We start from the raw sequence: 15,345 nt of genomic DNA, 5'->3' as shown, positions 1-15,345 counted from the left end.
TTGCAGAAAACCAAGTCTGCAACCCAAAGCCATGGGAAATTTAAATTAGAGCAAACGGCCACAATAGGCAGGGAAATCTGTATAAATAAAAAGTGACTGCTGAGGTTGCAGGTATACTACTAAACAGCTTTTGAGGTTTCCAAACAAACTTTATTAGTTTTATTAATTTAAAAAAATAATAAATAACCATATCTACACTATACATAAAGAAAATTAAGTTTTTCCCCTTAAATCAAAATATACATATGTATGGGATATAGCTAAAGGAAGAAAAAGGATCCCCACTGCTTAATATTGAGAATCAGCAAATCAGAAATTTGTTTTACAACTCTATCTCCTTCTATACTTAAATTATGTTAAAGCAGTTTAAAAATCTAATGAAGGGAAGAAAAGTCAGAGAGGAGACCCTTCGCTGCTGATGTTAACTTAAGTGGTGGCACAATCATAGATGAACACAACTCCTCTTGGACTACCCATAAAGAATTATACACCAAAGATAGTTTAATTAACAAAAACTTGAAAACTAAGATGATCTGTGGTACAATCATCACATTGCATCTGCTAAATCGGGTAATAAAGGAAATTTCCCAAACTAGAGCATTTCAAACAGAAGAATAAAGCAACTTACAACAACCAAAGCAGTCACGGTATTAAGAACCAATACAAATATTCCACAACTTAAGAACTGATGGATTTTTTTTTTTTTTTTAACCAGTAACTCACCTATCTAGAACATTTAGGTTCAATATTATGAATGTTTTTAGGGGAAGTATTTCCTACACATAAAAGCCAGTCACACTAGATTCAAATAAGAATACACTTATAGAAATACTTAAGTTATATTTATTCTCCCACAAATTTATGTAATTTTTAAAGTCAACCAAAAGGTAGAGTAGATACAGGGTACTGAATGTAGAACAAAATACTAATTATATGGGAGTGAGGTGATTTTTCAAAAGTGAAATTTTATTGAAGATTAAAATCCTCCTTAAAAGTGGAAAGTAATGCTATTTCTAAATAAAGCCACAGATAAAGTTCATTTTTTTAAAATATCAGACTAACAATAAAAAATGGTTAGTACAATATAAGGAGTTTCAAGATTAACATGGTTGCACACCTTTTCTTTATATAAAACCTTTCTTCAGTTAAATTTGTGAATTTATATCTGGAATTCCTCTCACCTGACTTTTTTCAAAGCTTAATTTTTTAATTACTTTATAAACCTTATGGATCAATCATAACCAGCCTGTTTCCTACATCCTTAGAGTTTCTCATTAACTAAAAATACAGAAAGAGTATTGAAAAGCTTTCTAGAAATTAGGGCTTTCTTTCCCTACAGTAGGTAATTCAGGTGCTAGTTGCAAAGCAAAATCAAAAGTGACCTACGCACTTCAAGGTATTGCCAATAAAACATTTTTTCTCAATCAGCAGCTCTAAACAGCTATTCTTTCATCTGAGATAATTATAAATTGACATATATTTAGGCAAAAGCAGAAGGAAAGAGCACAAATTATTTTCTCATTATAGAGTTATACTATCTTCACTTAAAATGTATGTGCAGGAGATGGGGATAAGAGCAGATGGTCTCAAGTCCACTGTGTACTAATTTTCAAAAGTACAACAAAAGTTGAAATTCTAAGGTAAAACTGCCATGGAAATAAAAAGTACACACATTTACCAGACAAGATTCAATTTTAAATAATCCATTATTAGACTGCCCTTATATCTGAATCCAAACATTAATCACAAAAATAATTTTACCCGCAGAGTTTATATCTCTATCCAGATCTACTGATATTAGATCAAGACTGAAAAACTACAAAACAAGTCAAATCTATTCTTGTATATTTTAAGCACACAACACATCTATATAATTTAAAAAGAAAATGTGACCTTGCACATGCTTGATGCTCAATTAAAATATTCCTTTTTATCAGCAGAATCAACAACAATCTGGCAAGTAACTCAAAATGCTAAAAACTTAACCATGAAAATACCTTTAATTTATAACAAACAATGACTAAAAGGTTTTAAAACTTTTGGTTAAAAAGCTTCCAAAAAGTCAACATTTTTACTTCATTAAGTGTTAATAACCAAGAGGAAGTTAACAAGAGATTAGTAAATTAACCTGAAACTAAATACAAATTTAGTAAAGTCTTATAAACAAGATCTACTTAAGAGATATGAATTATCTGAGTAGCCTTCACTCTTACGAGGAGGAAAAAAAGTAAACATTCTCCATTTCTGTACTTCTTTTGAAAAATGTTTGAGAGTAATCATATGTGGTTCATATCAAATTTTACCTTCTGACCATACTATCTATAAACTAAACTTATCTTCGTAGATAAGTGATCTCTATAAGCAATAGGTTAGTTTTAGAGCAAACAGCTGTAAGAATTTTACACTTAAGCACTCTTTATCCAGACATCAGGATTCAACTTCATATGACAATTAGTTAAGAATGAAAATCTTGCCATCTAATTTTATGCTTCTGCATTCCAAAATAAACAAACAAACAAAAAAAACACACAGACCTTTAAATGATTAATATTTTATGGCAAGTAAACATGCTATTTTTTTTAAGTAATTCTCAACAAATTCAGTATGTCTTACATTAAAATCAAATCAGTTTCTATCATAAATGTAAAAAAAAAAAAAGTAAAATTTCATTATCTCCCTAGGTACTTATCACTGTTGAAAAGCTACTGGAAGTGAATTTAGACTAAAAGTCATAGGCTGACTTTGGAAGAATGCATACCTAAGTTGCTGATCAACAATGAAATCACAGAAATTAGCCACAAACATTCCAAAATGTTACTAAAATCCAACCTAAAGCTGCCTTAACATTTCTGGGATTTCAAATGAGATTTTCAGTCTGCTGAACAATGGCCATAAAAGGCTTTCAAACTTCACTCCATTCACAAGTAAAGTTGAAATTGAACATTTTTATTTCATCTCTCCTTAGGACAACTTCACCATGGAACAGTGAATAACACAGTTTAAGTCATTATGCTAATTAGAAATTAAATAAAAAGATGCCCTCACAAAAGTTAAGTGTAAGGTGACATGCTACAACTAGATACACAGTTCAACAGCAGCTTTAGGAATTGTGTAGTGCAGGCTTACAAAAGCTGAAAACATCAGGGAGGGAGTTCTTTGGCGCTCTCAGTCACCAGAACTCTAACATGTGGCCATTTTTCAATTATAAGGCAGAAATTAAACTATACATCAATAAAAAGTACGTCAAATAGCAACACACTCTTATGAACTATTAAGCCTAGAAACTATGCTCTCTCTAGAAACTATGACTGACTGGTTAGCTGATGAACACAGAAAGGGGAGAAATACCAGCTTAAAAAATTGAGGAGTACTGAAAGGAAAGTTTAATTTATTTTCATTTCCAAACTAACTGAATGTGTTCCTTTTCCATGTTAAAAGATGGTAAAGAAGAACACAAGCTATGAGGCGCCGAAGTTATATTTCAACACGTGCTCCACTTTCAACAGCCCTGCACGAAACATACACTTTAAGCAGCTGGTCATGTCCTTTGACTAACCTACAGCATCTGGTCCATCTGAGAAAATTTTTCTATCTGCCATTAAATTGCATAAAATACCCAATTTTTAAAAGGAAAAGAAAAAGACACACAAGCAAGAAACAAAAAAATACTGGAACAAAATAATAACCAAGAAATCTTCCAACAGCACACACAGAATTGAAGCAGCCTCTAAAAGGGTATGTTATTAAAATACTTAATCATACTCGGCCACATGGTAAACCATTCATTAAACATAGATGGCATCAATACAGTTTTAGGGCTCTCAGCTTTGTTCTTCCTCCTTGCATTTCACCTGAACATTAAATCCTATCCATTCTTCAAGACTGAGTTCAAAGGGTTACTTTTCAATTCAGTCTTGTACTTAGCCTATCTTTTTTAAAAAGTCTCCAACATTCATCTGGAAATGGTTGTGTATTGGGGCATCTCTTGCATCGCAGAAACGTATTTAACTTTGGAAATACAGTGAACTTCCCATATTGTCATGCGGTTTAAGGTTTCTAAAGGCAGGGACTACACAGCAATTCTTGAATTCCAAGAACTTAACAGTATAGTGCCTGTACACTGTAAACATTCAATAAGTAATAACTGGATTCATTTTAAAACTTCAGATTTAGGTTTTAACTAATAAATAAAATGTCACCAAATTAAAAAAATTTATTAAAATAAAGTGCTATACTAGAGACATGTTGTTCAAAAGCAATTTGGGTTCACAAAAAAATCTGAGAACTTTTAATTTAAAAAAACCAAGTGGAAGCTAAATGCCCATGCTTGCTATGGTAATAGTGAACTTATCTTGTTGTTACATGAGTTTTATCAAAATATTTTCCTACTACATGGTTAGTCTATCCATTGTTGCATTTTAGCTTACATCCTTAATGAAATAAAATTTATTATTTTACCAATGAAGGAATTCCATTACCCAAAGTCAGTTAGTCAACTGTGGAGCTGTAACAGACCTAGTAACCTTCACCAACTGAGAGCCTATGTCCATTACCTCATTTCAGAAGTAAACCTTAAACTAAGACTTGAGGGATGAATAGGTATCAACCAGGCAAGATAGAAACTGATCCAGGCATATATAAAGACCCAGATCAAATAAAATGTGACATATTTGAAAAACTGAAATTCAAGTAGGTAAACCCCTAGACTCATATTTTAATTACTTATCAAGTCTTAGTTGAGTGCCTAATAAATGCCAGCAATTGCCTCTAGATAAGTTCTTCAACTTCTGAAATTATATCCACAACTTTTATATGTGTATTTTTTAAGGGTAAAAGGAACTTAACACACAAAATTAAAAGACTTGCTGCACTAAGTCATTAAAAGCCATAATTTTACTTCAATTTCAAAGTCATGACTTTTTACTAAAGTCGTAATTTCACTTCAACCTCATGTAGTACTATGTAAGGAACACTGTGTATACACTACTCTATGTAACTAAATTCACCCACGGTGTGCCACATATACACGACGTGCCAAATGCTGATGAACTAGAGTGAGGTGCCAAACTATACATACTGAAGCTCTACCTCAATATAAAATTCTATACCATAACAATCACATACACTAGGAACTAAATAGGCTTATTCAACTTTTAAAAACGCTATACTCTTCATTCTTTAAAAGATACCTTCTTTTTAAAATCTGAACCTATTTAAAATTTTCACTAAATTTTTCAAAATTATTAAATGAGAAAGAAACAGTAAACATGTAAAGCATGATTCTGAAAGTGGACTTAGACTATCATACATTTAAAATACATTTAAAAACTGTAACAAGTATGTATTATTCACCAATTATTTAAAGTTACTACTCATTCACTTCCAAAAAGTATTCATTATATGCCTACATGTCCAGCTCAGATCAGTGTAGAAGATACAAAAATAGCACACAGTCCTAGCCTAGAAATGAAAACTATCTTTAGATACTATTATGGACTGATCGTCAGAATGTACTGTTAAGAGAATAAAAGCAAGGTAGATCAAAGTGTGGATCACATGCTACCGCTTATTTATATAAGGGGTAGGGAGGATATGAAGATATTTGAATATTTGCTTATATTTTTTTTAATGTAAAGACAAATCATCAATTTCCTCTTAACAATTACCCCTAAAAGGAAGAGTGGGAACAGGATGAAGAATGGACAGAAAGCAGACTTCTCTGAATATTTTTTACCTAGTCTTGTCGATTTGAATTTAGAACCTTATATTATTGTACATAATTATCCAACAAATTGAATTTTTAAAAGGTAATACTGAAGAATAACGTATGAAAAGCAAAATGAAACAAACGAACCTATCTATCTGTCGAGCTGCTGGCACAGTCACAGGGAGACACCTGAATTTAAACTTGTAGATAACTACTAATTCACAGGAAATCAGGGGACAGTGGAGCAGGTTAGACACTGTCACAGAATTCAGACTCAGGAAATTCTAGGAGATAAACCACCCAGTCAGTACAACAACTAAGTTATAAGGAAGGGAAAAAAACACATAGAAGAAAGAGACAAAGGATGAACCTATAGATTAAAGGACACAAGTTATCACCCAATTATAATAAATAGATCTGATTCAAATAAACCACAGGGAAAAAAATTAAGAGTCCATCAGGGAAATCTGAAGGCTGAATGGTTATTTAATGATAAAGAATTATTGGTAATTTTTTTATGTCTGATAATAATGATTGTTTCTTAAAAAGAGTAATTTTCTTTCAGAAATACAAATTAAAATATATGTATGGATGGGTATGCACATAAATGAATGATATGGTATAATGACTGTGATTTGCTTCAAAGTAATATAGGGACATGGAAATATATATGAAAAAAAGTGGTCATAAGTTGATAACTGTTGAAGCTGGTTTATGGAAAACTGAAGCTATTACAACATTCTATTTCTGTATACCTTAAAATTTCTATAGTTAAAAAAAAAAATAATTTAACAACCACTCCTAGAGCTAATAAAGTCCCTTTCCTATGAACGAAAATAAGTTGGTGACTATTCATGTATAACTCCTATAGCACTTATTACCATCATTCAGCTGTCTTATACAATAATGCTTCCCAAAATAGAGATTCCCCTCACAAATTAAAAAACATGCTTATTTCCTTTGGTGCATCTTTTCTTAAACCAAGAAACCTGTCTTTCTAGTAAAGGCATAAATCATAGGCTAATCCCATTGGGAATAATAAACGAAAGTAAAGGGTGAGAATTTTAAAAGGAAGACAAATGACAGAGCAGGTATCGTTTACATAAAGAAAACCCAGGAAAGAGTAAAGAAAGGAAAGGAAGTGAAGTTTACTTCTAGACCTTAGAAATAAACTCCTATATCCCTCAGTAGAAACAGCTGACAGCCATGTGGAACACGTACTGAAGGCCTACGTTTGGGCATGGGTTTATTATAAGCAGAGCCCATCATCAAGCTGCACATTCAGAGGAAGGCCAGCCTGAGCACACGACCTAAGTGCTACACCCTCAGGGGCTCCCGGAACCCAAGGAAGCTAATCAACAACTTTAAATCAGAAAAGTATTAAACATTTAGAGGAGGAATAAAAAGGGAAGCAAATGTCTCCTGGTTGTATATTACTTGCCTTATTATGTATTCTAATTGTGTCTTAAAGCAAAACAAACATTTACACACCTCAATGAAACTGAAGTAATGGGAAAGAGCCTCAGGTTTCCACAGAGCAAGAGCAGTGCTGCACTGGTTACTATAAATTTAGCAATAGTTAACAAAAAATATGGATTATCAGACCTTCATGTACTACCTCAAATTCACCAATCTTACTTTTTAAAAAGTTTTTCAAGTTTTCAACCATATCTAGCCCCAGGATTTGGAAAGACTTAACTCCTATGCTTAAGAAGAGACTTCTGTGAATAACTTAAGCTTATTATATTTTGTTTCTTCATTGAAACACCACTCAATCAATATTTGAACAATTAATGGAAAACAAAGTAATATATATGGCAAAAAATTATTCTAAATATTACAAGAAGGCTTCTGAAGCAAAGACTTATCCTCAAGGAGTTGTTAATCTCTTCTAGCATATTGATACTTCAAATATGCCAGTTTGGGGAGTTTGGGGAAGACGGGGAATAGTACACAACATTACTCTTGTTGTTTAACGATCATCATCATTTCAAAAGCATGCCAGAATTTCCAAAAACTTTCAACAATATAAAAAAATATTTTCTCTCTTTTTGAATGGGCCAATAACGATCAGAAAGGAAAGCACATTCAAAAAGGCATCAGTACTGAATACATTGCCTATTAACTGGAAAAACTGGATTATAGCATTTGTAGATCAAGGAAATAAAACAGGGGACATATAAATATTTTATTAAGAATCTATATAAGAGTGAAACAAATTAATTTATAGACTTGCAAAATTTGTTTCCATTTGATTAGAACAAAAAAAAAACAAATCCCAGGAACAAAGGGTAGGGGTAAATTTCAATATGGATGGTAGGAACACAGACTGAATGTCTGGAATCAAGAATTACTTGGAATTACTTAGGTCTTCAATCAAATATTTTTACCAAAGTTGCAAAAAAAAGTGACATAAATTTATATACTACACATACATTAAGAATGGATACCTCTAAGATGAATCAATTTCTTTAAAAACTGTAAATGGATGAAAACATAAGGAAAATCTTATTTGAAAAAAACCATTCTAGAAAATCATAAGCCAATGTAAGCAATAACTATAAAAAACTAAGACTAGGGGGAAAAAAAGCTAAGAAATAATAAAGAGTCTGTCAGTAAATCAAACAGAAATGTGCAACATGACAAGTCATTGTAAAAACCACTGCAGTTAATTGGAACCCTCATATATTACTGGTGAGAACATACAATGGTGCAGCCACTGCGGAAAAGTTTAGCGGTTCCTCAAAAACTGAAACACAGAAACATCAGTAATTCTATTCCTAGTTTACACCCAAAAGAATACCCAAAAGAAGTATTCAAGTAAATACTTGTACATGAATGTTCACAGTGGCACTACCCACTACAGCCAACAGGGAGAAACACAAACGTCCATCAACAGATAAATGGATAAACGAAATGTAGGTATATACATACAATGGAATATTATTTGGCCTTAAAAGAGGAATGAAGTATTGACACATACTACAATATGCATAAGCCTCCAAAACACTATGCTAAGTGAAAGATGCCAGAAGGTCAAATACTGGATACAAAAGGTCACATACTGGATGATTCTATTTACACGAAATATCCAGAACAGGTAAACCCACAGAGACAGAAAGCAGGTTTGTGCTTATCAGGGTCTGAGGCAGGAGGCTATAGGGTGTGACTGTTCAAGGGGTGCTGGGTTTCCTTTGGATGTGGTGACAACATTTGTGGGTTTCCCTTGGATGTGGTAAAAATGTTTTGGAACTAGATAGAGGTAATGGTTCTACAACACTGTGAATGTACTAAATGCCTCCAAATTGAACCTTTAAAATGGTTAATCTTATGCTAATTTCACCTCAATAAAAATAAACAAATGCAATACAAATAGCCCCTCTCCAAAATACAGTTAAAGACAGACATGCTTCTTATTGTCTACTTATAACAAAAAATACTAAAATTGTTTTCCAGAGATGTCTCTACATATCTAATTACCAACTTCTTTCCTAAAAGCCAAACCTGACAAATCCATTGTTCCCTTTCCTCTAGAATCCTCATCTCCCTGTGGTTCAACTGCTCTTAACCCCGTCCCCACCACTCATATCAATCCCCATCATTCTGCCCTGAGAAATTCTAGTCCCAGCACGAAACACCACCCAGTTACCCTGCTCCTCCTTCCGTGGAAAGACCAACTCCCTTTCCAATTTTTCAAACTTTTCAGTATGTGAAAGTGACATAACAATAAGATACCGAAATGGAAATATTCAGCGTGGTGGACACAGAGAACTTGAATTCAAGAAAAGTGGCAGATCATCATGAACACATTAGTATTTGATGAAACTAGCTGTCACCTTAGGGGAAAGCATTTTAGAGAAAGGATAGGCTAAATAAATGCTTGTTCTGATGTTCTGCAAAGTTTTGCCTAACCCTGGATCATTTCCTAGATATTACTGGGAAAAGTTATGAAATCCTTCAAAATGAGTTCATTACAAGCTCATATTGTTTTAATTTTGATTGAATACTACTTCTAAGCAATGCTTTTATTCTCTTACTGTTGAATTGTTAGTGCAGTGACTTCCAACCTATGGGCTTTAGACTCCCGGGGAGCTGTAGAATTAGTTATCACAACAGGTAGCCAGAAGCATGCATTATATAAGGCCATATATGTGGGAAACGGGCCTTACGTACTCATTTATCTCAATCCATCTGAATTTATTCTTTCTTCTCCACTTCTATGAACATTTGATAATTTCATAATTAAATAGCTTTCCAAGACTAATTCAGACATATATACCTGATCCCTTCTCTGACTTGCCTCCCTATTCCAATCCACCAAATAGGTTTAATCTCTCCTTCTTCAAGAGATTTCCCCTTCTACCTAAAAACATTACCAAACCTCTCTTTCTGATAAAACTTTACCTGATTCTGCTCTATATTCTACCTACTAGTCTATCTCTTCTTCCTTTTGCTATCAAATTCTCAAAGTCGGCCTCCTAAAGCCTGAGCTTGACACCTGTTTTGTAAGATTCTGTTGAAACAGCCATCTCATTTCTTCAGGTGTCATGGCTGCTCTCTTAAACAAGGGCAAAGTTAAGTAGTTAGGAAGTAGGTTTCCTATGGATTGGAAACCTAAAATATTTCCCATCTGGCTCTTTGGGGGAAAAAAAAAAAAGTTTGTTAATCTCTGGGGCTTCAAAGCATCAGTTATATTCAATACCATCATCTTCCTCTGAGAACGAGTGCGTGCTATTAAAGGTTTTGGAGCAGCAATACACTTAGTACTTTAATACTGAGCAAAGGGCATTTGAAGACTACCGATTTAACAGTGTCCCGAGAGGATGTAAAATATCATTTAAGAAAACAGTGCAAGAGACTACGCATTACACATAAAGGGAGAAAAATGAAAGGGACTTTTTCACAGGATAAGCATCACTACTAGCTTACTACATGTGACAGAGGAAACAAAACTAACACCAAAAACTTCAATTCTCCATGATGTGGCTCTCAGAATCTACATTCTCTTCCACAGTCTACTGTAGACTTACAGCTCTTCATAGTTTCCTACATTACTGATTGTAGAGTTCCTAAAAATCTTAATACTAATTCCGTGTCTTCTATGTACCAAGCATTCCACATGCTTGCTATATGCCTATCTCCTGAGAAAGCAAATCATTTAGGAAAAGGCAGAACCAACAGGGTTGGCCAATGAGGGCATAGGGCCAATGTCAGAGGTGGATGGAGTACTCACCTGTGGTACCAAGCAGAGAGAGAGAGGAACTAAGATTGCACGTCCAGAACTGGCTCTAGCCAAACAGGAAGAAACAGTTATGAATTTGCTTACAGCAGAAGCAGAGTGTCTTTGATATCCTGACATACTCTTTTCTGATGTTCAGACAGACCACCATTAAAGTAGCCATTGGTAAGAAAGTCTCATGAGAAACAAGCCAAAAACAAGACAAAAAGGTGCAGAATTAAATGGAACAGACCCTAATGGTCTTTTGTCTAGGAAAAGCAGTCTTCCTTATTAAAGATGATACTACTTTTCAAATGGCCAATATGATACTAACCTTCATTAACAGACTTTTCACATCCCACAAGATTGAGAAGGATATCGTCATCTTTATCATCAACTTCACATCCCAGCAGCATCCAGCTTTCCACATTATCACTTTCTGAAATGGTGCTCTCTTCCTCTTCACTTGAACTGACTTCTATAATCATGACCTCCTGGATTGTACCTGATCTCTCTCCAGGTTTAGACTTCTCAATATCCCTCTTGCACTTCTTATCTGCTAAATCATTAGAATGAACAGAAGCAGGAGAACCTTGGGTCTTTTCTTTTGCATGGACTCTAAAATTCTTTCTTTCACATCTATAAATACTATCTTCATCAGAGAGTGTGATGACCTCTGACCCATCTGACAGTTGGATGACCTCACTATCTGAAAGGACAATTAAATTCTTTTGATTTGGTTTACTACTGAATGATTCAGAATTTCCAGAGTTCCTCTCTTCATGTTCTTCCTCCCTGATGACATTATCAAGATCTTGGGCATAATGAACTTGGCTGTAGAGCTGAAATTCCACCTCACTATCAACACTCAGTTCACTAGATGACTCTTCACGATAAAGCTCATCTTCATACGCTTCTATGGTCTCATAACCACCAAACATCATGGAAAGTCAGTAAACCTTGATGCTGTAAAAAAGAAAGTCACACAAAGAATATATTTTAACAGATCAGATCATGCCTGTTTAGTGCATAACGATACACCTCTTACCTAACTTTTGTGAAGGTCATCAGTTTTCTCAATGACATATTTAAAAAGATTTTTCTCTTAGGGTAGTACCATTTTTCAAAGCTTTCTAAATTCTGTTATGACCCACTCTAATAATGCCCATCCCTCCCAAATGAAAATTACTACTAACAACTGAGTTAAATTACATAATATTAATGGAAATGTTGTATTTCACAAGTATTGTTAGAAAGAAAAAACAGGCTGAGATCCACTGTTTCAGACACCCATCATTTTTTTTCTTCCAAAATGCCAAACATCACAAAAATATTTTAGGTCATTCTCACTACTATTCCATCCATTCATCATCTTTTCCCTGGTTCTGTATCCATCTTTTCAGGTATACATTCTCACACAGGAATATTACTTCAATTATAACTGAAATCTACAAAGGACATAATTATTTTATTTACTGCCTTGGTATATATTTTTATTCTCAATTAAAAAATTAATCCTATGACTTCCTGATCTTTGACCAAAAGAATACATAAAAATATCTAATAGGGAGTTCCCTGGCAATCCAGTGGTTAGAATTTAGCTCTTTCACTACTGTAGGCTCAGGTTCAATCCCTGGTGGGGGAACTAAGACCCCCTACAAGCCACACGGTGCAGCTAAAAATAAAAATTTTAAAAATATGATAAACCTAGTTTGTCTCTGTGCTACCTATAAAGATATGCATGAAATACAAACTAACCAAAGACCTAAAATTGAGGTAAAACTCAGCTTTAAGTATGTTAAATCCCCCTCATCTCTCAATTCAGTTTAAATATTATTAATACTTCCTCAGAGAAGCTTTCCTTGACCCACCAGGCTAAATTGCCTCGCCTTTAAAGGTTTTAAAGGTTTCCACATCATTTCAAAACATTCACATTTCTAATTACTGCTACTGCTAAGTCACTTCAGTCGTGTCCGACTCTGTGCGACCCCATCCCTGGGATTCTCCAGGCAAGAACACTGGAGTGGGTTGCCATCTCCTTCTCCAATGCATGAAAGTGAAAAGAGAAAGTGAAGTCGCTCAGTCATGTCTGACTCTTTGCGACCCCATGGACTGCAGCCTACCAGGCTCCTCCGTCCATGGGATTTTCCAAGCAAGAGTACTGGAGTGGGGTGCCATTGCCTTCTCTGTTTCTAATTACTAATACAAGGTAAATTTCCCACGAGCACAGAGCACACCCCCCAGGAAGGCAGGAACTATATGCACTTTATTAAATAACGGACCCCCAAAGCCACACAGGATAACTGGCATTTATCAAGGTTTCTATCAAGGGCTGTTGACGAGTGAATGAATGCATAAATACTATCATCAGGAATCTGTCTTAAAGCTCTAATAAATCCAGCATGTGCCTGGTGCTGGTGCTCACTCACTCAGGCAAGTCTGACTCTCCGCAGCCCCATGGACTGTAGCCCGCCAGGCTCCTGTCCACAGGATTTTCCAGGCACGTATACTGGAGTGGGTTGCCATGCCCTCCTGCAGGGGACCTTCCCAACCCAGGGATCAAACCTGTGTCTCCTGCACTGGCAGGCAGATTGTTTACCACTGAGTCACCTGGGAAGCCCTTAATATGTGTCTAAAGTATGAACATTATGGTGAGATGAATTTTGTAGTTGTTTCCAACTATTCCAAAGATTCTCATATTATCAACCAAAAATCTACACAGATGTTTCGATTAGGTACTAATGGAACACTGATCAAAATGAAAGTGCTGGAAAAAAACCCTTTTTGTTACAAAATCATGGACAGTCTAGAGAACAATTAACAATGATAATTTATTCTTTCTACTCTGCTTTTAGCTACAAAGTATTTAGAAAGACTAGTTGTTTTCTTAGCTCTCTGCCCAAAATGTCAGGGTACTTTTGGTGATACAACCTGCTGATTCCAGGAGTCAAATGAACAAGAGGCAAAAATGTACTACACCCATGCTGGAGTCTCTTGTTTTACAGAAACAAACTTTTGCTGTATACCTTAAACCTTTACCATGCTGTGTATCAATTATATCTCAGTAAAGCTGGGGGGTGGGGGGGGTGATCAAAAGATCTGAGTCAACAATACTATACAGCATATCTGAAGTCTCATCAGAGTGTAAATCTTACACATTCTAATCACACACAAAAAAGGCAAATATGTTAGGTGATGGATGTGTTTGTTAACTAACCTTAATGCAGTAATCATTTCACAATATATACATACATCAAATCACTATGTTGTACACTTTAAACATACACGATGTTATTTGTCAATTTATCTCTGTAAAGTTGGGGGGAACCCAACTCTTTACGTCTTTTTTTTTTCCTTCTAAAAGGTACAATATAACTGTTCCCTTCTTGCACTGTCCTTCAGGTTGCTATGCTGTTGTCATACAAGTTGAATGTGGCTGTCTGAATGATAATGCTCATAGCATTTATCAGTTTATATTGAAATGTTAGCCTCAGAGGAATTCAAATAAAAGATGAATCCTTTCCTTTTTATTTAATAGGTAAATTAATTCTAAAAGAAGTCAAAGGAATTATGCTTCCTTCAAAATCCTCACTGGATCCATCCTGAGGATCCAGTGTGGACTTAAGATAAAACATAATTCCAGGGCAGCACCGAAAAAATTAAAGAGCTAAATTACAGAGTTACAAACTTGTACTACTCTGGAGCCATCCCAGAGGAAAGGGATTAAGAATAGAGCCATAGGCACACCTGTGAATGTATGCCAAAAATAAACTACAGAAATAAAATAAAAACAGACTTCCTTGGGTCTAAGGGTTTATCTCTTTCCCTGAAATGTAGAAAAATGAATTGAACAATTTAGCCCCTCTGGCCTTTAAGAGGATTTTGTACCTTCTGTACTGAAAACTGTGCTCAGCATAACCTGCTCTCCTGTTTGCGTAGCTTATATTTGCCAGAGAAAAGATTTGCCTGAGGCTGTGTTGGTTTACGTTACTACCTTAATTACACTCAAATGCATTAATTTTCTTTTTTTATGTATACTCAGAGGACAAATATGAAAAAATATACATGTCTCTGTTTTAATTTAGAAGGACTTCTCGGCTTTTTGATTATTGTACACAATTCTCAAGCACACTTAACTAGGTAACAAAGTCCCCATGAGAGTCACAAAATTTTAAATCTGGAAGAGACCTTTCAGAGTGTCTCATACAATCTTCTCAATTTATATATAAGGAAACTTAGGTCCAAAGAAATAAAGAGGCCTATCCAAAGTTATTTACCTGGTTAAGAAACACATTTCCCTGATTCTCAACCAAATGTTCACTAACATTAAAAAATTAACAACTTCAAATAAAGATTTAAAAAAAATTCCTTCAAAGCTATATATGCATTGGTTTTAACACCTACATTTATCTCACAAATA

The 15,345-nt window shown here is 34.6% G+C and overlaps 1 protein-coding gene across 2 annotated transcripts in view; it reads right to left on the bottom strand.

Annotated features, from left to right (window-relative positions):
* ZCCHC7 (zinc finger CCHC-type containing 7) overlaps nt 1-15,345 on the bottom strand; it is a 249,116-nt gene that overhangs the window by 231,884 nt on the left and 1,887 nt on the right. For both annotated transcript variants that reach the window (XM_061132935.1, XM_061132934.1), the window contains exon 2: nt 11,260-11,891. In XM_061132935.1, coding sequence (XP_060988918.1) covers nt 11,260-11,869 — 610 coding nt within the window. In that variant the 5' untranslated portion in view covers nt 11,870-11,891. The remainder of the gene's footprint in view (nt 1-11,259; nt 11,892-15,345) is intronic.

This window comes from Dama dama, chromosome 29 (assembly GCF_033118175.1).
Source record: "Dama dama isolate Ldn47 chromosome 29, ASM3311817v1, whole genome shotgun sequence".
NCBI classification, from domain to species: domain Eukaryota; kingdom Metazoa; phylum Chordata; class Mammalia; order Artiodactyla; family Cervidae; genus Dama; species Dama dama.
This window is presented reverse-complemented; position numbering and strand designations above follow the sequence as displayed.